General features: G+C 38.1%; 1 protein-coding gene across 3 annotated transcripts in view; it reads right to left on the bottom strand.

The window, feature by feature from the left end:
- The window catches only part of LOC129750086 (DENN domain-containing protein 5B), a 105,580-nt gene that overhangs the window by 31,320 nt on the left and 47,140 nt on the right, over window positions 1-27,120 (bottom strand). For all 3 annotated transcript variants that reach the window (XM_055745299.1, XM_055745300.1, XM_055745298.1), the window contains one exon: window positions 6,197-6,722. In XM_055745299.1, the coding sequence (XP_055601274.1) occupies window positions 6,197-6,722 (526 nt within the window). The remainder of the gene's footprint in view (window positions 1-6,196; window positions 6,723-27,120) is intronic.

The following is a 27,120-nucleotide window of genomic DNA, read 5'->3' as shown; positions in this document are numbered from 1 at the left end:
TGATAGATGATATGAGCTAAAATTCTTTTTTTTTCTCTTTTTTTTCTCTTTTCTTTTTTTTTCTGTTTTCTTTTCATGTATCGTGGCATGTACTACCGACAAATCATTTGGTCCAATGATGACGTTGAGCGAACCTTCAAGCCATCCCCTAACATCATGGGACCCAGACGTTGGCTTTCGCATGACATGGTTGCCAGCCCAAGGATCTAACCATAAATCAACTGCTGAAGATGGTGTCCTGTAACTTGGTGAGATCCTTCCTTTTTATTTTTAATATTTTCAATGCGCCCATAAACCGTAGTATGTAGATGCTTGGGGAGTATGTAGAGGCCAGTCTCGAACCCACCCTTGTCCTTCCTCCAACTGGTATCGGGAGGGGTTGGTTTATTATCTTGAACTGCATTTTATCCATATTCCATGGATATAATGAAGTGCTTGATGGTTTAAACAACGTCTCAAGATCGCTTACTATTCTACGCTGCCTTCTCTAAACTTTAAATTTTCTTCTCCAAACTATTCTAATTTTCATTTCCAGCGTCAGCTCCCCGAGCTATTTAAACGCCATAAAAAAAAAAAAAAACCATTGTTTGTCAGTTTTCGTGTTGTTTCAATGGATTTTAAAAGGATGACTTCGGTTTGCGAATAACAAAACCACATATGAACCCAGAGATCGATTGAGCGTTCCTGCCAATTTCACAATTATCTGTTTGATATTTAATTCCTTGAAAGGAAGTCGTTTTCAAATCATGCTTCATTCGCCAATCCATAAAACGCTTTAACCATTCATTTCATGATTTTTATTTTTCGTTAAAAATCATTTCAAACAGTTGCACATCAAGAAAAAAAATTAAAAAAAATCGATTTTTACTTTTTGTATACATTAATTGTTGCAAATTTGTTACTTTATGAAATGAAGGGTTAATTCTTATTCACACCCACAAATCAGATCTATTCCAATGATAAACTTCTTTGGAGGTAGAATTATCGGTATAAGATTCTATGCCGGACCGGCATTAACACGCTTTCTAATAACTGGAATTGTCCTCCTAGCGCAACCGCAATGCATATGTCTGAAAGAAACCAAATGAATCATCACTGTAAGCAGTGACTCTCATTAATAGTGATGAATATCACCCTTAAAATAGATAATTATTTTTTGAAGCTTAATAACTTTTGTGTCTTTACTTGAATCGAATGCAGTATTCGCATGAAATATTTGTCATAGTTTAGGCTAAAAGAAAAACCTGCCGAATTCATAAAAAAAACTGGATTTCCGTGTTCCTCCCGAACAAAATGTCCCAAAATCCCATACAAACTTTAGGCTCGTTGAGCGACCCCTTCCCCTGATCCGATCTGGCCCAAATTTGGCATGAGACTTTGTACTAGATCGAGGATCAATTTAAGCCTGCAGCGCATAACTTTTTCAAATGTCGGGTCATTTGGGGTACTCTGGTGTGTATGTAAACCGGCCGGCAATAGGAACCAGTTTCTAATTTCTCATTAGCCCCTCATTCCCCCCTCACTCTCATCCCATAACCATCAAAGACAAATGAGGATGAAAAAAATACACCAGTTAGCCGGTGTGGGGTAAGATACTGGAGTGGCAAGCCGAGATGAGATATTGCAGTCAGTTCGATTCTCCCTTTTTTTGGATGAATTATCCAATAAAGGGTGTCCACGATGAAATTGCTTTATAGCCGTTGGGTAGAATTTAATGAAAATGTGTGTGGATTTAGTTCAATCTTGCGCATTCATCACGAAAACAAGGATCTTTCGCATCGTTCCATCGCTAAAACGTTGGAAATCCACGGTGTCGCAAAGATTAAGCGTTTCGAGGAACGATTGACCACCGATCGGAAGCCCAGAAGTGAAGGAAAAAGTATTCCGTAAAACACCAAAAATCACAACCCCGTAGTAGAGGAATTCAACCGAAACTCGAACGTCTCCGTTTGGGATGTGGCTGAGAAGCTGCACCTAAGCCGAAATTTTGTCCAGAAGGCCAAAACTAAGGCTGGTGTTCGAACGGTCAAGGTACAAAAGGCCCCTAATCGCGTCAAGAAGCAGAACAAGTCCGCCAAAACCCGTGCCAAGAAGTTGTACCTCAACATGCTGACGAAAGTTGAATGCTGCATCATGGACGAGGACGACGAAACATATGTGAAGGCCGACTTCAAACAGATCCCCGGCAACCTGTTTTTCACGGCCAACGATAAATTCAGCGTTCCGGAGCATGTCCGCACTCAGAAGGTGTCCAAATTTGTGAATATTATCATGGTTTGGCAAGCCATTTGCACGTGCGCGAAGCGGAGTGCACCTTTCGTGACCCAGGACACGACGAACGGACAGGCGTACATGAAAGAATACCTCCAGAAGCGGCTGCTTCCTCTCCCGAAGGCCCAAAACGTCCCAACAATCTTCTGGCCGGAATCAGCCTCATGCCACTACTCCAAGGACGTGCTGAAGTGGTATGCGGATAATAAGGTCAATTTCGTGCCGAAAATGTTTAACCCTCCCATCGAGTAGTACTTGGCAGCACCTTCTTAAACGACCTAAGGTAGTGGAGACAGTCGAAGAACCGAAGAAAGTATGGGTTTACCTGCAAAAATGTTAATTCACAGGTTGTGCAGAATCTTATGGCTGGAGTTAAGGCCAAGGTTTCGGGCATTTGCGTATGGACTGTAAATAAAATACGAGTAAAATGGTAAAATGAAGTTTAATAGTTATTTTTCAATCCCTGAAAATTTGATGGGAATCGGATGAAAACTCGATTTTTGCGAATCAATTTTGTGTGTGGCAATTTTATCGTGGACAACCTTTAGGATGAAAATCCCATAAAATGTTTTGCTTCAAACAACATTACAACTATTTTGTGGATTGTATTACGACTTCGATAGCTCAAACTTTATACAATTTTGGACTAACAAAACACTCTGACTTTTGCCATTCTGGTTTCTGATTTGGCCTCTCGGGCTTCTAACTTAGGCCACATGGTCTGCGAACCTAAAATACTGTGATCCGTTCCGTCTATGATGGTGGTTGGCTGGGAAAAGAGACTGATCTATGTCCCGTCTTACGCTCGACCCTACGGGAAACCCTCTTCGTTGTCGAGACAAAGCTGATGATTTTGGCGCTCATCACAGCCGTCAATGCGCGTAGCATCGCCATGTTGCTACTGGGCCTTAACGACAGAACATTTTCTATGATCTATTGCATGACATGGAATCCTATGAGAAAAAAAAATCCGTCAAAGAGATTTACTTTATTGACATCTATCTAAAAGCAGTTCATGACAAAAAAAAAAAAAATTCAATAGAATTTATTGTTTAAACTGCGTAAGAAAAAGAATTTTTTTTTAAGATTTTATAATTGCTGATAAAATGTTTGATGCATTAAATTGTTTGAATTCTTCTACAGTACTGAATTATGCTAAACAATGGCCCTTATTCTGCGCCGCGCATGAGGTGACGATTGTCACGTCACCTCGAGTCACCGTGAGATTTGTCACCTTATTCCCGGAGTCGATGCGGGTAAAGTGACAGAGGTTCATTTCCTAGGTGAGTGACTGAGTGACCACGAACGTCAATCCGATCAGTTTGTTTTGATTTTGTTTGTGTTTCGGAATTACATAATCAAATTCCAGAATAACTGAGGAAAATTCCAGCTCTAAAAAGGTCTCCGCAGTTTTCCACGGCATAAGCAAACAGTTTGAGCGTAAAATAAGTTATTTTCCTACACCGTAGCCACCACAAGGCCGCTGGGGAAAAGCAGTAGTAAGCAACCGAGGAAGGAAAGCTTTCAACTTTTTGTACCAATTATGCTTGCTTTCCGTTTTGCAGTAAGGCGGTGCCCATTTCTGAGGCTACGTGTTGTCGGAAAATGTATTCGTAGAGACAATTTCGCACCAACATCCGGAAATGTCCAATCGCCACGGAAAACCGTAAGTACAGTGAAAAAACTTCAGAGCAACATAAACAACAATTCTAAAAGTGTTCGAATATCCAGCTGGAAACTGCACCGAGCAGCTGCGGAAATCTGCCACAAGCGGAACATGATAGATGGTTTCCAATATGCCGCCCTGCGAAGTAACTGCCCATGATGCTGGATGATTCAACGCCCCTTATCGTACTGGATTGAAAAGTGGAAGCTGTCTGAAATTTGCAACAGGCAATCCGGGAAGCAAATTAAATTTTTGATAATTTTTGTCGGCTACCTTATAGTCATATTATGCACCAAATAGGGTGATGTAAAATCTACGAATAAATTATTTTAAGGTACAAACTAATTGCATAATATATTTGACCGTTTAAATCGCAGTACTGACTCATTTAGGAATTATTCCGAATTACTCAGAATCAGATTTCAAATTTCATATTTTTTCCTAAAATAATTTTAAAAGCTCAAAAAAACGACAAAAATTTTAAATTCGCTTCAATTTTATGCAATTGTTCTTGCTTGCCCCACTGGATGCAAATTTTTGGTTAAATTATTGCCGAGTCGGTACCTGAATCGGTACCGACAATTGTCACCTAAAATCGTCACCCGAATGCAACGATTCTCACCCACGGTGACTACGAGGATAGGGTAAGAACTCACAAAGTTCATCCGAAGTGACGTTCCTCACCTAAACCGACTACTGGAATAGAGTGACTTGGGTGACTCGACTATCATCACGTCACGCGCGGCGCAGAATAAGGGCCAATGTGAAAAAATCAAGGACATATATGGGTGCAGCAGAGGGTTAATATTTTTTTTAATCCAACAAATTTTCAAAAGGGTTGGCAGAACGTTTGTAACCGTTCAGTTACAAAGCATCTTTGGTTTTTTAACGGGTGCAATTTGATTTAAATGTTTTTGGTTACTGTCACGGTTGTATGTTTTTAATTAATTATTTTTCGTTTATCTTGTTATTTAAATATTGTAATAAAATGTAATAAAAATGTATAAGACTTATGTGTGGGGTGGCGTAACAGGGTGATACTAGTGGGTGTTCGCCTCGCCTTCGCCTTGCTTTCGCCCCGCTTTCGCCTGGAAGGCGAACAACGAGATTTCGCCTCGCCTGGGGGTCGCCCGAACATTTCGCCTCGCCCGAGCATAGAGAGATGACGAAAAGGGCGGTAAAGACCCACATCCGGAGAGCCGGATTTGAGTTCAGGCGTGCGTGTGCTCAACATCGTCGGAGCAAAACTTTATTTTTTAAAAGAAGTGGCTTTGGTAGGGTAATATCGCTATTTTTACCCTATCAGTTGGTTCCTTGGGAGTGTCCAAGGACTGCACACGCGTCGGCCTAGCAGGTCTAAGATCTGCTACGTCTAACCGTAGAAGGACCTTGAAGTTCTCTGGCTCGAGGGCCATAACCGTTCAGGAGAACATACCTCGGGCAAAGCCCTAAACGCAAAGGAGGCCTCTCTCGGTTCGGTCACTCTGGCCAGTTTCTGGGCCGAACCGATCGCGTCAACGAGAGGAGACGCCTGTAATTCTCCTGACTTAGCTCCAAAAACGTTACGAGTCAGTAGGCTAACTCGAAAATAGACCGCCTAGCCACGTGTCCCAGAATCCAACATTACAGTGGACCAAGTATCTTAGCTCCCACCGGGGAGGAAGAACCTACATCATCGACCCAGCCAAAAACAACGAGCCGGCTTGAGCGAAAAAGGGGAACCAGGCGACTTCAACAGCAGCAGCAGAAATTGTACCGGTACGTCCTCATCAACTTGATACCACACCCACACCACACTCACTAAAAGTCTTTAATAAAAGCGAAGTAGAAGTCTTAAATCTTTTTTTTAAATTAAAGTCTTGTTTTTAATTTAATAAATTCGTTTTCCCTAATTCAAATTGATTGTTGTAATTATTGTGAAAGAAATGTGACAGTATTTTGTGTAAAGTTTGTTCGCGTAGGTCCTCCGATTACCCAGTAGTAAGCCGAATCTGAGACCCAGCTCGAGGAGTCTCTTGCTACTGAGCTAGCTTGACGGGATTTTTATTAGTTACACGTTAAGAGAAACACGAAAAAAAGACATTGCCGTAAATAAAATGAATTTTTCGGAAACGTAAACAGCGTTTTGCCCAGTTTTACAGTTGATAATTTTAAAACCCAATGCCTGGATTTTGTCAGGTTTTTGAGTAAAAATGCTCAGATTGCCCGACCTGGTTTATTTTGAACGTATATTTAACTTTCAACGAAATAACAACTTACTTGTAGAGATTCCGAAGAAACAGTTCCGCCACATGGGCGTACGGAACCTGGCAGACCAGCGAAATGCTTTTGGCAACGTACAACTTATCCTTGGCGATGTCATAGTAGCTGAGCGCCGACGCCGGAGCCTGGGCGGCGATCTTGAAGTGCCTCGGCAGCGACCTGCTGACCGGACTTTCCTTAACCCGCCTCAGGGTTCCTGGCGGAGGCTGCTGGGAGCTAGAGATTTCGGTAATGAACATCGACTGGAGCGTATGCATGGCACTGCAGATCTGCCGATTCCGGACCTCCTCGTAGAACACCAAACTGAAGCCGTAGCAACGTTTGCCATCTTCCCGGGTCGTGGCAAACGCATGGAAGCGCGGCTCGATGTTGTGTTTCTGCGTTCGGAAACGCAATCCCTGCGGCAACGAAAGCATACAGATGCCGTGCGAATCGAACGGGTTCCAGGCGACATGCTCCGGATAGTGGGCTAGCGGCTTGCTTTTGTAGGCTCGATCCAGCGGGGAACAGTGCAGCGAGTCACCTGTGAAGTAAGGGGAAAATATTCAGGAACCAATTAGTTGATTTTCCGCTTAAGGTAGGTTCGAGTATTTGTACAGTATAATTCTAATCACACGTAAGTTATACGGGTATGGCTACGATCAGTATTGAGGTGGGCATGCGGATAAGAAATGGGTTTTTTTCCTATGACCTAACCCACGACGATGCAAAACACGTTGGATTCTGAAGTATTCAGACAAAAGCCGTCGAACAATTGCGGTTGGTGCAATTTATCTTTTTTTTTTATTTCATTCAAGCCTACACCGGCACCGTCTTGACTGACGTCTACTGAACAGAGCATGTATTTAGCAAGATCTTTTTGCCCATTGGTAGACAATCAATGAACGTAATTGTTTCGAATGGTTAACTGCCATCACAAATACTAGCACTAATACCTGTTGTCGGTAAGCGGATAGTCAATGAAGCGAGAACTCGTAGGCTATTAAATAAGCTACTTAACAGCTGGTTGATTCTCAGAAGAAAAAACATAAAAAAGGCTCAATCGAACTTGTTTTGGAAAAGGTCAGGCCTTTCGTAACAAACGGCGATATATTTTTGGAAAAAATGCAAACCCATTCAACAATGTCAATTATATTGTTATCTTAAATTCTTGAATTTGTTTGTCAACCGAACTACCAACCCAACTAAATAGAGGGGAACGTTCGGAGCAGCGACAAATTCATTCCACTTTTTTCCGGTCCAGAAAGTTGCTGCTTTACAAATTCAGCTGAGCGCAGCAGAACAATTTATCGCTGAAAGTGTGAAGCCTCGCTCTCGGATTGCAATTGGTAGCAAGGAAATTGGCAGATTTATGGGATGATGTTGGGTAGAGTAGGTAATTCACTAGTGTGTAGTTGGTTTAACGCATAGAAATCATAAGTAGAACGAATGAGTTATTATCTCTCTTACAACAGCGTTAATCATTCTGTTTACAATGTTTACAAAGGTTGCAAATTTTTACGCAACTATTAGGGGCAACATCACTAAACAACACCAACTTAATTGCCAATCAACCATCAAGCGTTCTATAAAATTGTAAGGTATCTTCAAACTAACTGAAAATCAATCACTGTGTGGGGCAAACTGAGGATCTCACTTGGGCATAACGAGCATCCTTTTTTATGTATACTTAAATGTTGTAAAGAAGTTAAAAAAGTACCATAAACTAGGATAAACTATGATCACTTCTTTCATTTATTTTTTAAATATTTTTGAAGGGTTCGTTTTTTGGTAACACCTGAAAGTTTTGAAAACAGATGTTCTTCAGTTTTTTATACGACTGAAAAACATTCGTCGACGCCAATATCAACGAACTAGAGATCCTTATTTGAAATTTAATTGTTGCGACCTCCAAAAAGAGATCAAACGTCGTTTAAATTTTATTCGTAATGAAAATTTTGCAAAAGCATTGGAGGACATAAAACCCTATTCAAAGCCGTTTTGGAAATTAACTAAAATTCTGAAGAAGTCCCAGAAGCCAATTGCTACTTTGAAAGATGGAGATAAACTTCTGTTAACTAATGCAGAAAAAGTTAGAAAATTGGCCAACAATTTGAGTCTGCTCATGATTTTAATTTAAACGTTGCAAGTCCAATTGATGCTCAAATTACCCTTGAATTGATGATATTCTTTTTAAGCATAATGTATTTGAAAGTTCTTGCTAGACAAATATTGATGAATTTAAATTGATTTTCAAAAAATTTAAAAATATGAAAGGGAAGATGGTTTTTTTTAAAATTTTTTATTAAAAAGTTACTTGAAAGCAATTTAAATATTTTAGTCAAAATCTTCAATAAATGTTGTCATCCCAATAAATGGAAAAATGTCAAAGTAATTCCAATTTTGAAACCTGGAAAAAGTGCTTCAGAGCCTTCAAGTTATCGACCAATTAGTTTTCTTCCTTCTTTAATAAAACTATTTGAGAGAGTTATTTTGAATAGAATGATGATTCACATTAATTAGAATTCTATTTTCCCTGATGAACAATTTGATTTTCGTCATGAACATTCTGCTACACACCAACTTTTGAGTGTAACTAATATGATTAACGCTAGCAAATCTGGAGGTTATTCAACTGGTGTTGCTCTTCTAGATATTGAAAAAGCTTTTGACAGTGTTAGGCGCAAAGGGTTAGTAGCTAAATTAGCTCGTTTTGATTTTCCTTTATATCTTTCTATAATGATTCAAAGTTATTTGATTAGCCCAGCGGTCGGCAACCTTTCGAGACAGCGAGTTTGAAAGAGCCGCACTTCATTTTATCCTAACTACAAATAATGATGATCGCTAAGATACATTGCATCCTGATAAGAACTTAGTTTCATTATCCTTTTCACATCGCCACAGATTTTCGTTGTTTTATTGGCAAACGGAATCGATTTTCTTTCTTCTGAATAAATACATTTTCAAAACGAGTACTGCTTAGTAACGTTAAATTATGGGGATTTGCCTGATAAAATTCATCATTTCAAAGTTTGGTACAATTCTTTCCAAACACCTATTCCAATATAAAAAATATACTTTCGATGTGTTCTGTTGAAATATTTAAAAGATGCATTGAAAATTGTATATCATAAAAATGCATACTAAAAGAGGTAAATTAATTTAAAAAAAAACTAAACGGGGGTTTGTCACTTTTATTTTTTTCTCCAAATTCTACAAATACGCTCAATTTTTTTTGGTTTGAACATCCGTTAAAATCCATTGAAGTTCATTTGTTTGTTATGCGCATAAAACTATCATTTTAAGTAGATAAATATTTCCGGGCCTTAGAATAAATAAATCAACAAATTTTCAATGCTCATTTAACGGATTGAAAAAAAAGTCAAAATTTGACAAAATTTAACCATCAGTCGCGAAATGTAGTTAGATAATACGTTTATAAAATTTCTTTTAATTTTTTTTATTACAAGCATTCCGATTCAGCTTTCTAGTTTTTATTTTGATTTCTGGTAAAATAAAAAAAGATTTCATAAATTATATTTTCCGATAACGAAAATTTAAGTTTAAATTCTCAATTCTGTTCTAAATCGTAACCCTTTCAAATTGTTTCTTCTCCATACTAATGCAATCTTAGAAATAATGTCTAAACCGCTGAGTGTCAAATGTATCATGTTTTATGAATACTTATCACAAATTCATATTTTCAAATTGACCGAAAATGTTAACCGATTATAATGATATAAAATTCGTTGTGTGATAAATTTATTTTAATATTTCAATATTCCAAAACAAAACAATTTTAAATATTTCAAACAGTCAAAACAAATTTTTTTTAAATACTTTCAATTCTTGACAGATTTTCTGTATTTCAGTGTATCTTGGATTTTTTTTAATCATCACGAATAGATTCATCTGATGATGAAGAAATTTGCTGGCGTCCAATGAAAGTTTTGATAGCTATCTCGGATCTTCGTGTACAATGTAAAATCTTACACAACAATAGACATCTAACTTTGGCTTCGCTTCGCTGTATTTCATTTTTCAGCGAACCGATTTTTTAAACTCAAATTTTAGTTTTTTGACGTTATTTTGATCATCACTTTATAGAACAAACCAAAACCAAAATCATGATAAAGACTCAGAAATCAAAATCAACTTTTAAAACAGTCATGGCGTTTTAAAAATAATTGCAGAAACATGATAAAGGAATTAAGTTTAGAATTAAAAAAGGATGTTGAAGTTGTAAGCAGATATAGTAAAGTTTATGGAAGAAAATGCTTCTTTACCAAATAAAGTTGCTCCTTCGAATAAATACCTAAAAATATCATTGTTGTATATGAAATTCTAAATTAGATCAAGCACTCAGCTCCCGGTTCACGAAAATGTTTTTTAACAAACTTGAAAATTTTGTTCACTTGAACTCATGTTCAAAATTAGAAAGAAGAACTTGAATTTTTGAAAATTTGTGAAATGCTTTCATGGATTTGAAAAGGAACATTGAGAGAGGGAATTCAATATTTGAAAAATTTTAAAACAAAAAGGTTTAAGAAAGAAAATTTAATGCACATAACAATTATTATCAGCATGCTTTGATTATTAAAGTCATCATCAGATGTTCATATTTGATCAGAACGGTGGTAAAGCAAATTTATTTTTAAAATATTCAATTCAAGAAAAACAAACTCAATTTCATAATCTCAACAGTGAGGACTTTATTTAACGATTAAAAAATGCTCAGTTTTTAACCGATTAAATCAGAACAACAAAGAAAACAAATTCAACGGAAAACTTCCCACAGCACCGAAGAAAAATTTCTCCAGGCTTGCAAATGCTGGATCAGATTTAATCAGAATCTAACTTTTCAGAAGAACGTTAACTGATTTCTAAATCTCACCTTGGTTGCAAACTAACGAGATGCTGTTAATTTGTTCTATAGATGTTTTTTTTTTGGTTTCTTTATTAATCCTGGAAAATATTATCTGAACTGAAGGAAAACTTATTTAAATTCCTTTTTGAATTACATAAAAAATGTGGAAAATTTCTCTAAACGCCTCAAAAACTCAACCTATTTTATTTCCCCATAAGCTAAGAGCTGAATTTTTAAAACCTAATGAAAATAATTCCATAACTTATAATGGGGTTTCCTTAGAGTGGTCTAATCACGTGAAGTACTTGGGACACAAATTTGATGGGAATCTTACTTTTAAAAATCACATTGAAGATTATTTATTTATTATTTACATAGTATTCCGTCTCACGACATAACTTGACGAACATAATTCCTAAAATTCACTCGGTTCATAGCAACCGTTCTCCAATTTCTCGGGCACCCCACGTTCGCCAGATCACGCTCCACTTGGTCTAACCACCTCGCTCGTTGCGCCCCCGCTCGTCTTGTTCCTACCGGATTCGTAGCGAACACCTGTTTTGCAGGACAGTCGTCCGGCATTCTCGCAACATGTCCCGCCCAGCGTATCCGGCCAGCCTTCACCACCTTCTGGATACTGGGTTCGCCGTAGAGGCGCGCGAGCTCGTGATTCATCCTTCGCCTCCACACTCCGTTCTCCTGTACGCCGCCAAAGATGGTTCTTAACACTCGTCGCTCGAATACTCCGAGTGTACGCAGATCCTCCTCGAGCAATATCCATGTCTCGTGCCCGTAGAGAATAACCGGTCTAATGAGCGTCATATACAGGTTACACTTCGTGCGAGGGCTAAGTCTTCTCGACCGCAGTTGCTTGTGGAGTCCATAGTAGGCACGACTTCCGCTGATAATTCGCCTCCGGATCTCACGGCTGGTGTCATTGTCTGCGGTCACCAGTGAGCCGAGATAGACAAAGTCTTCGACTATCTCCAGCTCGTCGCCGTCGATCGTGACCTTGTTATTACTGGACAAGCGGGTTCGGTCGGTCTCGGATCCGCAGGCCAGCATGTACTTCGTCTTGGACGTATTAATCATCAACCCAATCCTTCCTGCTTCGCGTTTCAGTTTGCGGTAGATCTCCTCCACCGCCGCAGATGATCTGCCGACTATATCAATGTCATCGGCAAAGCAGATAAGTTGACTGGATCTGTTGAAAATCGTGCCCCGCATTTCGCCCACCGCTCGTCGAATAACACCTTCTAGCGCCACGTTGAACATCATGCAGGATAGACCATCACCTTGTCGAAGCCCCCTGCGCGATTGCACATTGAAGATATTCAATCTAAATGTATGTAATAAATACACTAAATCTCTTTACTCTCTTCTTCAACAGGAAATCCAGATTGTTTTTTTGTTTCGATTATAGTCGTTTTACCATCTTTATGGCATTCGCGACTTTATCAACGGTGCAGTTGGCGGATCGTTATTGAAAAACTTATCCGGTACAACTGTGTTCGATGTTTGCTCTTGGGCTCGAACTCGCGGACATCGGCTCAGGAGACAACAGACTTGCCAACTGAGCTATATCACAAGCCCCAATCCAGATTGTGCTTAAGGAATAAGATGCTTATCTAAAAACAGGTGTTCCGACCAGCGACTATGTATGCAGTTTCGATTTGGTCTAGCTGCTGCGTGACGTTGTAGAAACCATCCAGAGGATTTAGAACAAGGTTCTGAAAATGATTTTGTGGCATCCACCTTGGCACAGCACCGCAGATCTTCAACGGATAGCGGGTATTGAATTGATCGAAGAAATGGCGAACAAAATCGTCTCTAACTTCAAAGGCAAATCGATGCAGTCTTCCATCGCAGAGATTCGTTCTCTCTATAATTAGTTTAATTTGAGGATTCAAGGTTTTGCACGAAATCGCATTCCTGTATTCCTACCCGACAAATCGACGAGCATTTTCGAATTAAGAGTGGAATAAGATCTCAGCCTTTTTGGTATCTCTCTGGAAAGCCACTTCGGACAACTCATTTTTATTAAGATTTAAGACCTCTTTAAACTAAACCTTAATAAATAATGTCATCGAATCATTTGTGCACTGTGCAGCACAGACTTAGCTTAACGTAGTCGTAGTCAGCTAACTCTAAGCATTGGTGATTCGGAGTAAGTAAACGCGACATTCAGTTTGAAAGAGCAACTGTCACAAACCGGTGGGCGTTGAAGTTTGTTAAATCAATTTTAACGATCGCCGTGGAAGGCAAACTTTGATCATCTGCAAGAATGTATCACAAGTTAAAATACGTTAAGTTAAAAATCAGACGAAAACAAACTAGAAAAAAAACCCGTCCTGCGACTGTTTTTCGACCTCCCGTTGGCTTTTATGAATGAACCATTGATGGTGATAGGAGTTGCAAAACCGGATAGATAACAGCAGCAGCAGCATGCATAATGCTAAAAAAGTACTGTGTGATAACAGTTCGAGTCGTTGAACTCGAATCTGCTTACGTACGATTTGCTTCTGGCTGACTGGTGGTCGGTCCGCGGGATTCAACTATTAAACTTGATTCTGTATCCACTAATCAGCTGACTGGACTGGGGGACAAACTGGCCCCTGGACAAATCCCGGTATCACAACAGCACAGGGGGTAGCCTTACTTATATGTACATACAAGCAGAAAATGCAAGTTTGTTATCGCTTGGTATCGCTTAAAGAACACGCACACCCTTTTGTGGTTTAGGGTCAGTAAGCCTATTTTGAGTTTGTTAAAAAAAAGTCTCCTTTTCTCAATGAAGTGGGAAACCATTTAAAAAATTTCCTCCAAATTTGAGTATAAAATTTGGGTCTGAAAATTACATAAATAACTTCAAACTAGACCACACTCCCCTAAAGTACGCATAGCGACCAAGGTTGCCGAAATCACAGAAAAATCTGTATTATCACAGAATTTTGAGCAAAATTCCGTCACAGAATCTGTGTCACAGATCACAGAATTTTTAAAATTTTCACAGAATTCACAGATTTTCTTAATTTGGTAGAGATTTTCAAAATTTTTAATTTTCATCATACAATCTACTTTTTATTTTTCACTCTAATTCATGAAAATTTGGAAACAAGGTGATTAATTTCTATTAAAAAAGTAAGTACTTTCCAATATATTGATGTTTCACATGATTTCCTAATGAACTTAAAAGAAATAGCGTCACAGGAAACCGTCACAGAATTTTAGGTTCAAATCACAGAATTCGAGAATTTTTTTTTTGTAAAAAACACAGAATTTATTTCGGCAACCTTGATAGCGACCCGTGGTTTGCCTACTTTTACTTGCGGAAAGAGTTATGTTATCGAGCCGAGCCAGATTGATGTGCTGCAAGTTGTGTTACCGCATGTGCTGTGCACTGCAACGATAAGCGGGAAATGTAATTTGCGGTTAATTTAATTAGAGTCTTTAACTCGACTACTTGCCGACCACGTTGTAGGTATCGTCTGCTTGTTTGTGGCGTGGTGCGTGCGTGAGTGAGACATTCCACAAATGTGGTGCAGCAGTTGTGAATGAATTGTCAGCCTTTTTCCTGTTGTTGATAACTTAATGAAATGAGCTTTCTGTTTTCCGGGGTATGCAAATGGAATGCGATTTTTTCTGAGGGTATACTTCAGGAAATAGGTTAAGCCACAAGCCACCATAGAATTTTATCGAGTGTCGTAACGTCTCTAGATATGCTAGTTTGTAAAAGATTTATGAAAAATGAGCCTGTAACATATACTTTGTAATGTCTGTAAACCTACAAAAGGGCACTAGACTTCTGCCAAAGTTTCGAGCTGGAAAGGAGCCATCACTGCCTATAGGCCAAAAATATGACCCTGTCTGGTAACTTTTTTATTTTATTTTCATGATTATGTGGCATTTTATCTTTTATTATAATCGTCGTTCCGAAAGGAGAGGTCAATAATTTTCATTCACACTCCCTTCCACGAATGTCTTCAAACTTATGGCCTTTCCAGAAGTCATTCCTCGACTTGCAACCATCGTCGTCTGAAATGCTCTCTCAATTAGAATCAATTAAATTCAATTAAGATTGACTTTAGCCAACTGTCATCCAAATAAACGACCATCATTGTAATCTTTGTTGTATGCTAGTATGTAGTTGTTGCTGTTTTCGTCATCGTTGTTGCAGCCAGGCCCACATATTTGTACGAGTATGCCACTTGATAACCTCTTGAAGAAACACAGCCATTCAGAGATTCCCACTTCAACAAGATTTGATCCATGTGACTCCCATCGGCCAGAAGCAGCACAGAAGCCATGGGAATAATTTCGCTTTCAAGTGCCGGTTCTGGCCTGTTCTGATCCCATCCGATCCCTACCCTATTTAGTTGTGCCAAGGGGAAAGCATATTTCATAAACAATAACATTCATTGAGAGAAATGTGTTCGAAACACATTCACTCGGAACTTTCCCCCTTTCCCAGAATTCTCTGGGTTTCATGTGGGTTACGTTGAAAAAAGTTATGGAGACAAAAGCCTTCTTTCTTGTTTGTCATTGATGTTATGTTTGAATTGATGGGACATAACATTTACTGCAGCAGTAAATTTGACTTCAATTATGTGCTACTGCGAGTTAGATGAACCGAGGCTTTTGTTTGAATTTTGAGATTCAACTACCAGCATTTAGCAAAAATTTTATACAAACTTAAAGTTGAACTAAACGATTGATAATAGAAAATAAAACCATTTATACTTTCTAAAATAAAAATTTATAGTCGAACCTAGAAGTCGGTTTTTGAAGATCCGCAATTCGCTTTTCGAGATACTATTTATCATACCTACCAATATGTTACGAAACGGAAATGGAAAGAAATCAGAAGCATTCGTAGACAGTGAGTCGTTAATTTTAAAACAAATCGTCGATTGCTGAAAAGAGAAACATCACCCGCAGCTGACGCCAATTGTTATGAATTATAAGGGTCGACGATAATACCAGTCGATGCAGAATTAGCATGAGGCATAAATTTGAATGGACTCCTCTTTCTTTTCGCAATAAAAAGACGATACCTACTGCTGAAGCTTTGCCGTTCCATCTCTTCCATTGAGGCAGATCTCTACTAGTAGTCGCTTGTTTGCTACCAAGTTTTGAGATTCCGGACTAAGGGCAAATTGTAAGATTCGAGTAGTGCCGCTGAGGCAATTCAAACCACATAATCGATGCATGAATTCCGAAGTTTCCCGTCGATTTTGCATGTCATGCACTGTGAGTAAAGGGGCGCGAGCTTTGAGCTTCGGTTTTTTTCTTCATCGTTTAAATTGATCGTATTCCAACAAAAAAAATTCAACAAAAAAAAATCGATATTTGAATTCGAAATTTGATTAAGGACATAGAGGTAGCTCAAATAAGTTGGAATGTAATTTTACTCGCTGGAAGAACCACCAAAGGCAGGTTGATCAGCACGTCTCAAATCTAGACGCCCCAACAGCAGCACTACTGTGAGAGGAGGAGAAATTCCAAAACACTCCACTGATAAACAAATTTTATCCTTAAAAGCCCATTAAACGTCCGCAACTTGCTTAATTTCGCTTAACCTCTTATTTGGCTTAGCAATTCATCATACACATTTTCTATGTTTTAATGAATAATCGTCGTAGCTTTTAGCTCATTTCTTTTCCCAATATTCGCGAGTACGCATTTTTCAGCACTTCCATCTGTACCGTTGAGCCGTCAACACGTACGCCGGAGCATCGTATCGTTGCTGTGTACCTGCAGGAACATTTTAATTATTTATTTTTTCCTTACCTGTATTTCAATCAGCACTTTTCAGTGCTAAAATTATTTTCATTTTCTTTTATTCATATTTTCTCTTTTCTTTCCAGCATGGGGAAGTCATCGGCCGGGTCAAGGGCCGGAAGAAAACGGATTGCCGAACCTAATTCGGGTCCATCGCCCAAAAAAGTTGAAATTTCCAATTCATTCGATGTCCTTCATAACATCGGTGATGAGGAAATATTCATATTTAATTCTGATAAGAGTACTAAGAAACCTTCTTCTTCTTATACTCTTGAAAACGAAAAGATTCCACCAATAACGGTCACGATTCCTGACTTCAATGCCTTTCGAAAAGAAATTGTCACTTCCGTCAAGGATGTGAAGATTTCTTTTCAGATCGGTCGAAGGGGAACTGCTCGTATATTGGCGGAATCTTTTAATGATTTTCAAAAGGTTTTAAATTATTTGAATAATAAAAAACACCAATTTTTTACGTACGACACTAGAAGTGATCGTCCATTTAAAGTTGTACTTCGTGGTCTCACTGGCGATCAGACACCGGATGAGATCACAGCTGAATTAAATTCTTTGTTAGGTTTTTCTCCAATTCAAGTAATTCAAATGAGGAAAAGAACCAACACGAATAATACCAGTAGTGTTGGTTTTGCTCCTGAACTTTATTTGATCCATTTTAAAAAGGATCAGGTTAATAATTTAAAAATTCTGGAAAAGGCTCGTCTTATGTTTCATTGTCGAGTAAAATTTGAACCTTTTCGTAAATCTACTACCAATTTTTTACAAAATATTACGCAATGTCGTCGTTGTCAAGCTTTTTGTCACGGCACTAAAAGTTGTAGAATGAATGCCAGATGCATGTTTTGCGGCTCATTCGATCATGAAAAATCTAAATGCCTTTTTGGTGGTGATAAGCCAAAAACAGAATTTTTTAAGTGTGCGAATTGCGCAGGTAATCATTCCTCGAATTCTCTAGACTGTCCCGTTAGGGCAAAAATTGTTGCTTCTAGGAAAAATCCCAAAGTTTCCAGAAAAGTTTCTTCTCCTCCTTCCTCTTTTTCGTCTTCACACGTCAGACCGGCAAACAACCTGCCTGTTCGCAGTCAGCCTCGGCCTACATTGGAATCACGGCTGGGTAATACCCGAAGTGATTTTAATGTTACCTGGGCTGATTCTGCGCCCCAGACTCGTTGTTTATCGTTCTCAGAGGTGGTTGAAAATGGGTTCCCCTCTTCAGGTTTAACTAATAAAAATGGGAAAAAACCAAGTCTCAACGTTCATGCGAAGGCTTGGGAAAATCCCCGAAATTCAAATACTTGTTCTTCTCCTTCATTTTCTGATCCTAACAATTTTGTTGATTTGGGTGAGATTACTGAGGAAAAATTAAAAATTTTGCATCAAAATTTAATGGAAATGATGCAACTTATGTTGAAAGCAAATTCAATGTTTGAAGCTTTCCAAACTTCTTTTAATTATGCTAACAAAATTATTATGACTTTACGATTCCCTCATGGATCCAAATAGATGTTTAAATATTATGAATTGGAACGCTAGATCTTTGCTGGCTAACCAAGATGAAATCTTTTTATTTTTGAAAACTCAAAACATACATATTGCTGCCATCACTGAAACTTTTTTAAAGCCAGACAATAACTTGAAAAGCAATGCTTTCTTTAAAATTTTACGGAATGATCGACTTGATCGACAAGGTGGGGGTGTAGCTATTGTCATCAATAGTCGTCTCAAATTTAGACTTCTTCCTTCTTTCAATACAAAAGTCTTAGAAACAATTGGAATTGAATTAGAAACTTCTATGGGGAAAATTATAATTGTTGCCGCATATTTGCCTTTTCAATGTAGCGGTGAACAGAAAAATTTTTTGAAGGGAGATTTACAAAAACTCACCAGAAATAAATCTAAATTTTTTATTATTGGTGACTTTAATGCAAAACACCGATCTTGGAATAATATTTCATCAAATTCAAATGGGAATATTTTGTTTAATGACTGCTCTGCAGGTTATTATACTGTTGAATATCCTAATGGGCATACTTGTTTTTCTTCAATTAGAAATCCCTCCACAATTGATTTGGTTCTAACAACTAAGTAACATTTTCTTTATCCCAAAGTCCCATTGAAAACCCTTTAAAATCAACTTTTAATTTTCAAAAGGCTAACTGGGAGCGATATATGAATTTTATTGAACGTAATTTAGATGTAAACGTTCCATTGAATTCAATAGAAGATATTGATTTGGCTGTAGAAAATTTGACAACTTCAATAGTCAATGCTAGAGCCGCTTCAATACCTAAAGTTAAACATAAATTTAATCAACCTTTAATTGATGATGATCTTCAGTTTTTGATACGACTGAAAAACATTCGTCGACGCCAATATCAACGTACTAGGGATCCTTATTTAAAATTTATTTATTGCGACCTTCAAAAAGAGATCAAACGTCGTTTAAATTTCATTCGTAATGAAAATTTTGCTAAAGCAGTAGAGGACATAAAACCCTACTCAAAGCCTTTTTGGAAATTAACTAAAATTCTGAAAAAGCCCCAGAAGCCAATTCCTACTTTGAAAGATGGGGAGAAACTTCTTTTAACTAATTCAGAAAAAGCTCAAAAATTAGCCCAACAATTTGAGTCTGCTCATGATTTTAATTTAAACGTTGTAAGTCCAATTGATGCTCAAATTTCCCTTGAATTTGATGAAATTCTTTCTAAACAAAATGTATTTGAAACTTCTTGTGAGACAAATATTGATGAACTTAAATTGATTTTCAAAAAATTTAAAAATATGAAAGCTCCGGGGGAAGATGGGATTTTCTATATTCTTATTAAAAAGTTGCCTGAAAGCACTTTAAATTTTTTAGTTAAAATCTTCAACAAATGTTTTCACTTGGCTTATTTTCCCAATAAATGGAAAAATGCGAAAGAAACTCCAATTTTGAAACCTGGAAAAAGTGCTTCAGAGCCATCAAGTTATCGACCAATTAGTTTGCTTCCTTCTTTAAGTAAACTGTTTGAGAGAGTTATTTTGAATAGAATGATGATTCACATTAATCAGAATTCTATTTTCCCTGATGAACAATTTGGTTTTCGTCATGGACATTCTACTACACATCAACTTTTGAGTGTAACTAATATGATTAACGCTAGCAAATCTGAAGGTTATTCAACTGGTGTTGCTCTTCTTGATATTGAAAAAGCTTTTGACAGTGTTTGGCACAAAGGTTTAGTAGCTAAATTAGCTCGATTTGATTTTCCTGTATATCTCACCAAAATTATTCAAAATTATTTGACTAGCCGAACCTTACAAGTAAGCTATCAAAATTCATGCTCTGAAAGGACTCCCATTAGAGCTGGGGCCCCTCAGGGCAGTATACTTGGGCCAATTTTATACAATATTTTTACTTCTGATCTTCCTGATGTACCAGAAGGAAAAGGTAGAAGATTATTTGCTGATGATACTTTGCTTTCAGCCAAAGGTCGAAATTTACGGGTGGTACGCAGTAGATTGCAACAAAATTTAAATTCCTTTTTGAATTACTTGAAAATGTGGAAAATTTCTCCTAACGCTTCCAAAACTCAACTTATTTTATTTCCCCATAAGCCAAGAGCAAATTTTTTAAAACCTAATGAAAATCATTCCATAACTTTTAATGGGGTTTCATTAGAATGGTCTGATCACGTGAAGTACTTGGGACTCACACTTGATCGGAATCTTACTTTTAAAAATCACATTGAAGATATTCAATCTAAATGTAATAAATACACTAAATCTCTTTATTCTCTCATCAACAGGAAATCCAGGTTGTGTCTGCGAAACAAGATGTTAATCTACAAACAGGTCTTTCGATCAGCGATAATGTATGCAGTTCCGATTTGGTCTAGCTGCTGCGCGACGAGGAAAATAGCCATCCAGAGGATTCAGAACAAGGTTCTGAAAATGATTTTGCGGCTTCCACCTTGGCACAGCACCGAAGATCTCCATCGGATTGCAGGCATAGAATCGATCGAAGAGATGGCCAACAAAATCATCTCCAACTTCAGAGGCAAATCGATGCAGTCTTCCATCGCAGAGATTCGTTCTCTTCACAATTAAGTTAGTTTTTAGGATTTAGGATTAAGTTTATACATCTTTTTTTTTTGCTTAACAGGATATTCTCCTTTAAATCAAATTATTTATTGCTAAAGCAAATTTAAATCAAATAAACAATGTTTAAAATTAACTGTATCAAAGAGTTGAACTGATCATAATTGATCTGAACACTTTAATTTAACTTTAATAATGTAACTTAAATGTAATGATTAAAAGACTAATAAAGACATATTTAAAAAAAAAAAAACGCATTTTTCAAGCTGGCGATAACTGCTTCAGAAGTCAGCATTCTTCCTTCGAATTGATTTTATGTCAGAATCACGCTTAATCTGCTACTTAAAGTTTTTCTTGTTCTCAGGGTACTCAGGCTTTCAAACTTAGAGTTTACGTAGAGTATAAAATAAAGATTATTTTCAACGGTATTCTTGACATGTCATGTATATCTACATCTCTGCTATGTTGGTTCAAAGCAAATATAGTAAAACAATTGTGCCTCACTGTCAGCCTTCTCCATACATCTCATCAAGGAAACGCATGTCAGCACCACCTACTGACGAAAGTTCCTACTAAAGTCACTAATAGTACCACCATCACCACCATCAAGCGGCAACAGCACCACGTACATGTCAAAAATCCGCCAAAAGCAGTTCAGATCGTCGATGTTTATACATGATAATTAGAACTTTCACCACATCATGGCGTGCTTGATGAGTTGCCTTGTTTTTTGAAGAGGGAGGCATATGGGTTTTATTACCATATTTATTCAATGGTTAGTAACGTTTGTAGATTTCATTCTACCCCAAATTAGAAACTCTAGGTCCGTGGGTGCAACGGTGCGACTCATTATATAGGGTAACGGACTTATTTTGGACCACCTTATCTAGCGCCCTTATAAAGCAACTAATTATGAAAAAAATTAGTGCATTAGATTAAGTGCCCGGGCTTTAACTATATTTGTTAAAAAAATTCATGAATAGTTGCTTTATAAGAGAGCTAGACGAGGTGGTCCAAAATAGGTCCACTGGTCCAAAATAAGTCCGTTACCCTACTCCTCCTCTTTAAACTGCACTAGGGCCTCTGACCTTGCTTCCTAACTCGAACTGTCGTTGAACTGCCATTTAAGGGTGGCTAGTGCGCTCCACGGTATATTCATAGACGAAACCACTTCCAGCAATACCACTCCTGATGTTTCCTCCAACAACTTGAGAACCGACCTCTCATCTACTCCAATCAAATTCTAATCAAGATGACTCGAAACCTGATCTCTCCTTGACGACTTGGGATCAGAACCTTCTTCGTAATAACACGAGGTTAACGCATACATACCTACTTCTCCTCTTCACGACTCGAGGCCTGATCTCTCCTGTAACGATTTAAGATCTTACCTCTCCTCGTATCGAATCGACGCAAACACGCATTCCCCTTTCTTTTGTTGACTCTCCTACTGTGATTTGAGGTTTGACTTCTCCTCATAAAGACTCGGGGTTGAACACACAAACTTTTCGCCCTTTATGTGTCGGTCGAGAGCAGCCTATCGTAAACTTGAACCTGACACAATACACGCGCGGAACTAACGACTCGACGAAGACGTCTCCACTCGTACTCCACTCCGAAGAAGATTATGTCTTATCCCTGCAGCGTCGATCGTTGGGAAACGCGCTACTCAGATACTCCCCGACGGTGGAGTTAATCTACTCGGGAACGCGATATCCACTACGCAGAGTGTTGTAAAGTCCTATATTTGTAGCTTATAGACGTGGGATAGAACACACAATACTCGACAGTCCCTCCTCGGTGGGGTCAGTCTACTTCGACTACTCCGACTGTTGTCTGGCCTTCTCAATGAGACTGTTGTCCTATGATTTCGGGGACTGACTGCCAAGATACTGGAAGCATTCCACTTTTTCAACCTGTTGCCCAGCTACCACGAAATTGGAACGATTTTCTGTGTTGATTTTCATCGACTTCGTCTTTCCGACATTGACTTTGAGACCCGCTGCCTTGGAGCTTTCGGTGAGGTCGTCGAGTTGGCTCTGTATGTCTTGTTGTGTTTGGGTAAGCAAAACAATACCGTCAGCATGGTTATGGTCGTTCAGTTACTCCATTGACGAAGGATTCCATGACAACCCTCGGTTCGGTCTACAGTAAATCGATTCAGTCAAAATCTCATCCATTACGATGAGAAAGAATAGAGGTGCTAAGTTACATCTCTGTCTCAGTCCAGCAGTTACCGGGATTGGATCAGACAAGAAACCGTCCTGCTTCGTACTGTGCTTCGATGAGATGGACTAGTTTCTCTGGGAATCCTCGTCGCCGTAGAGCCGCCTAGATATTTTAATGGTTCAGTCAGTCAAATGGTTTTTAGAAGTCAACGAACTTCTACATGACACAATTGTTAGCTGGTGACGTATGAAATATAAAGGCGACTATTCGAAGGAGTACGTGCATACAGTCAATCGCAAAATTGATCGTACACACATGGTTTACCAACTTTTTTCAATTATTTGGTGTGAAAAAATAGTTCAACAATTATGATTTTGATGCACATTGATTGTTAACAGGTTTAGCTATTGATCTGATCGCCACGATTTTGAAAAATATGTTTTGTTTATTTTATAATTCAAGAAGTTTATAAAATTCCCAAATGAGAGATATGCAAAATTGATCGTACACATTTTATTTAACCTGAAATGTTTTATGTGTAAACAAGACCAATGTGGATAAGAGTTTTTTTTTGTCAGTGTGTCATGTCAACACCCAGCAGCTACTTGGGCAGTGTTTGCTTTTGTTTATTTGCTGAATTTCGGAGAGTTGTGATCAGAATGGCAAACAAGCGCAAGCAAACGGACATTGCGACGCGATCGTTGATAATAAGTATATGTTGTCGCGGAAAGTCATTGCGGGGAATAGCAGAAGCTGTCGGGAGAACCCACTCTATAGTGCATCATCAAAAAGTGGAAATACTAAAGAACCGTGAAAAATCTCGCTAGAAAAGGACGAAAACGTATCTTGACTCCTACAGATGAACGGATAATTGTGCGAACTTTGAAAAGGAAACCTAAGACAAGTATCTTGACTCCTACAGTTGAACGGATAATTGTGCGAACTTTGAAAAGGAAACCTAAAACAAGTATTCCGAAACTGGCCACTGAAGTCGCTGGGATCATCGGAAGACCTGTCAGCGTAGACACTTTTCAGAGGGTACCGCACAGGAGCAATTCAAGAGCCTCAGCCTAAATTTGGTTTCAACTGTAAAACACGGTGGCTGCAAACAGATGTTGTGAGGTTCAATGTCGGCCTCTGGACCTGGAACCAAGGAATTCATTGACTAAACGATAGACAAGATAGGTTATTTGAACATCTTCAAGCGTAACCTGCAGCCTTCCGTGGATAAATTGAGTTTACCTCGTGTTTACTACTTCCAACAAGGTAATGACCCCAAACATAGCGCTATTGTCGTACGGGAATGGTTGCTGTATAACACCCCTAAACATCTCAAAACCCCTCCGCAGTCTCCCGATCTGAACCCGATAGAACACCTCTGGTGGGAGATCAAGAATCGCCTGAAAAATAATATTCCTAGGAACAAGGCAGAACTCAGAACGGCGATAAGGAGATCCGGGATAACATACCATCTAGTGTGACCAAAAACCTCGTTGAATCGATGCCACAACGCTTACAAGAAGTGCTAGATGGTAAAGGTGGCCATACCAAATACTTAACTAGTTGTTTCTTGATATTTGTTACTTGCTATGAATGGATTTTTATTTTTTATTTTAGGAAAAACCAGTACTGCACGATCAATTTTGCCACTCTTGAAATCGTGTTTTTGCTGTTTTTTTTTAATATGAAGTGAAAATGTAAACAATTTGTATATCTCTTTTCACAGTTTAAGAGTAAAATGGAGGTATTTTTCAATGGATTAAAGTTGTTCTCAATTATTTACTGTTAAACCCCGAAAAACTCAAAATTGAAGAATGATTAATGGGTGTACGATCAATTTTGCGATTGACTGTACGTACCGCTGATGTGAAATCAGCGTTGGATAGAGTGCGTTTGATTTCATAAGTGAGATTTTGTAGATACGGCACAATCGCCGTTGGAGAGGAGAGCAATCCGGAGTAAAGTCGAAAGTGCATTTCGATTAGTATAAAGAAGTCCCGTGTCACGTCATCTACGGGCGCACCTCTGCCACCAGGTAGACCCCACCAACATCAGAACTGTAAAACGCACCATGATCGCTAAAAAATTTAGCTGAATAAGTTTAGTGGTCATATAGTCTGAGTTACTGGGCCACAGAAGTTGTCAGAAGCTGTCAGAAGGCGATTTCTTTAAGAAAGAAAAATAAGATTAAGTTTAGTGAAAACAATTGAGGAGTAAAAATATACACAGTTTTTGAAACGAAATTATACTAACATTTAGTTACCGTTACAGTTACAGTCATTAGCTTGTAGAAGCTTTAAGTGCTTTAGTTTCCTGCAGGTAAACTGAAGTGTGAAAGATTTGAATTGTGTAACTTATGTAGGTCTAATATCACAGGTAGTCTTGGCGTAAACCTAAATATTCCGCTAAATGGTTAGTGTCGACCATAGTAAATGTCGATCATAGTTAGAGCCGAATCCAACTGGAGAACAGGTAAATCTTAAATAAGACAATACATTATTTAAAATCTAAATAGGTGAATAATCATTGCAAACAAGTGCGTTTGTCACAGGTTAGAATCAGTGGTAGCCATACCATACGACAATCGAATTTCGGTCTGAACACAATATTTACTAACAAAAAGGGCATTGAACGTAAGTAGACAAATGATACACACCACACACACTATGATGTAAAATTACATAATTTATAGTCAATTAAAATCAGTAAATGCTGAATTTAAATAATTACAGGGATTATTTAACGATAGACATACATCGTTTCAATTACAAATGTTTTAAGAGCCAACTCTCTACCCCCCCTCTCCCCTCCCCTCCAAGGTAACATTCACCTTAATTCGTCATTAGAGATCGGTCTATATTAAGCCCCATGTGAAGTTAAGAGTATACAACTGTCATCTACAATCAGATGACCATATCGTATCGTTCGAGTAGTAATTTGTCTATAGAGGTATCAAGCATTTTATACCATGCTATGTCTTCGTTGACCACCGTCCAACCAAGTTCGTAATGATCTTTGGCTTGATCATGAGAAAGTTGAACTAAGCAGCCTTCAGAGCAGGTGGTTGAGACTATGTTTTTATCCTGATTGTTAGTGTTTGAATCCTTACTTAAGGATAAACAAAAATGATATAAACGTACAATTACAATGGTCAATAAACTCTTTCTTACCCCATTTCTTTTTTTTGGCAAATTCGTAAATTGTTTTCAATGTAGGTATTACACATAATTTTAAAAAAGTTAGGGGAGAGTGGGGATACTTGATCCCCTTTTCTTATTTTCACCATATCTTTTTGGAAAAATTTAGCAATTCACCGTCTTTGACATTTTCTGACAGCTTGTAACTTCAAGTTTCCATGCTCCAAAAATTAGAACGATACTTGAACCCGTTGATGAACAAGAAGCATTTTAGTGGGAGTTAAAAAATTGCGATTCTTATGAAGTTAGGGGAGATTTGATCCCCTATTGAAGGAGACTTGATTTTTTATTCAGGAAGCCCTAATCTATATATATAAAAAGCAATTTCTGTGGGTTTGTTTGTTTGTTTGTTTGTTTGTTTGTTTGTCCACTATTGGCTCAGCCATCTTAAGAGCTAGAAAACTGAAATTTGGCATGGATACTTATTAGGGCCAGGAATGATGAAAAATGTTTTCAGATTTTTCGATGACCCCTTCTGAAGGGGGTCGTCCATACAAGACAAAAATTGTTTTCGCGATATTGACGTTAGTTTTTGTCGGATTGTGACAAAAATTTGCACATAAGGGTTTTGAGAGATGAGCAATAGATTCCAGGTATTGAATTTCGTGTCAGGGGTCGGCAAAAGGGGTCGTCCATATGAACTGTTCAGTGTTTTTACTATATTGACGTTATTACGCATTGGATTGATATGAAAATTTGCACATGAGTGTTTTGAGGAACGAGCAATTGATAACAGGTATTAATTTTGGGGTCAGGGGTCGGCGAAAGGGGTCATCCATATCAACTTTTTAATGTTTTTACGATATTGGCGTTATTATGCATTGTATTGAGAT

This window comes from Uranotaenia lowii, chromosome 2, assembly GCF_029784155.1.
Source record: "Uranotaenia lowii strain MFRU-FL chromosome 2, ASM2978415v1, whole genome shotgun sequence".
In the NCBI taxonomy this organism is placed as follows: domain Eukaryota; kingdom Metazoa; phylum Arthropoda; class Insecta; order Diptera; family Culicidae; genus Uranotaenia; species Uranotaenia lowii.
Note: the sequence above shows the minus strand (reverse complement) of the source record. Positions and strands in the feature narration are given on the sequence as shown.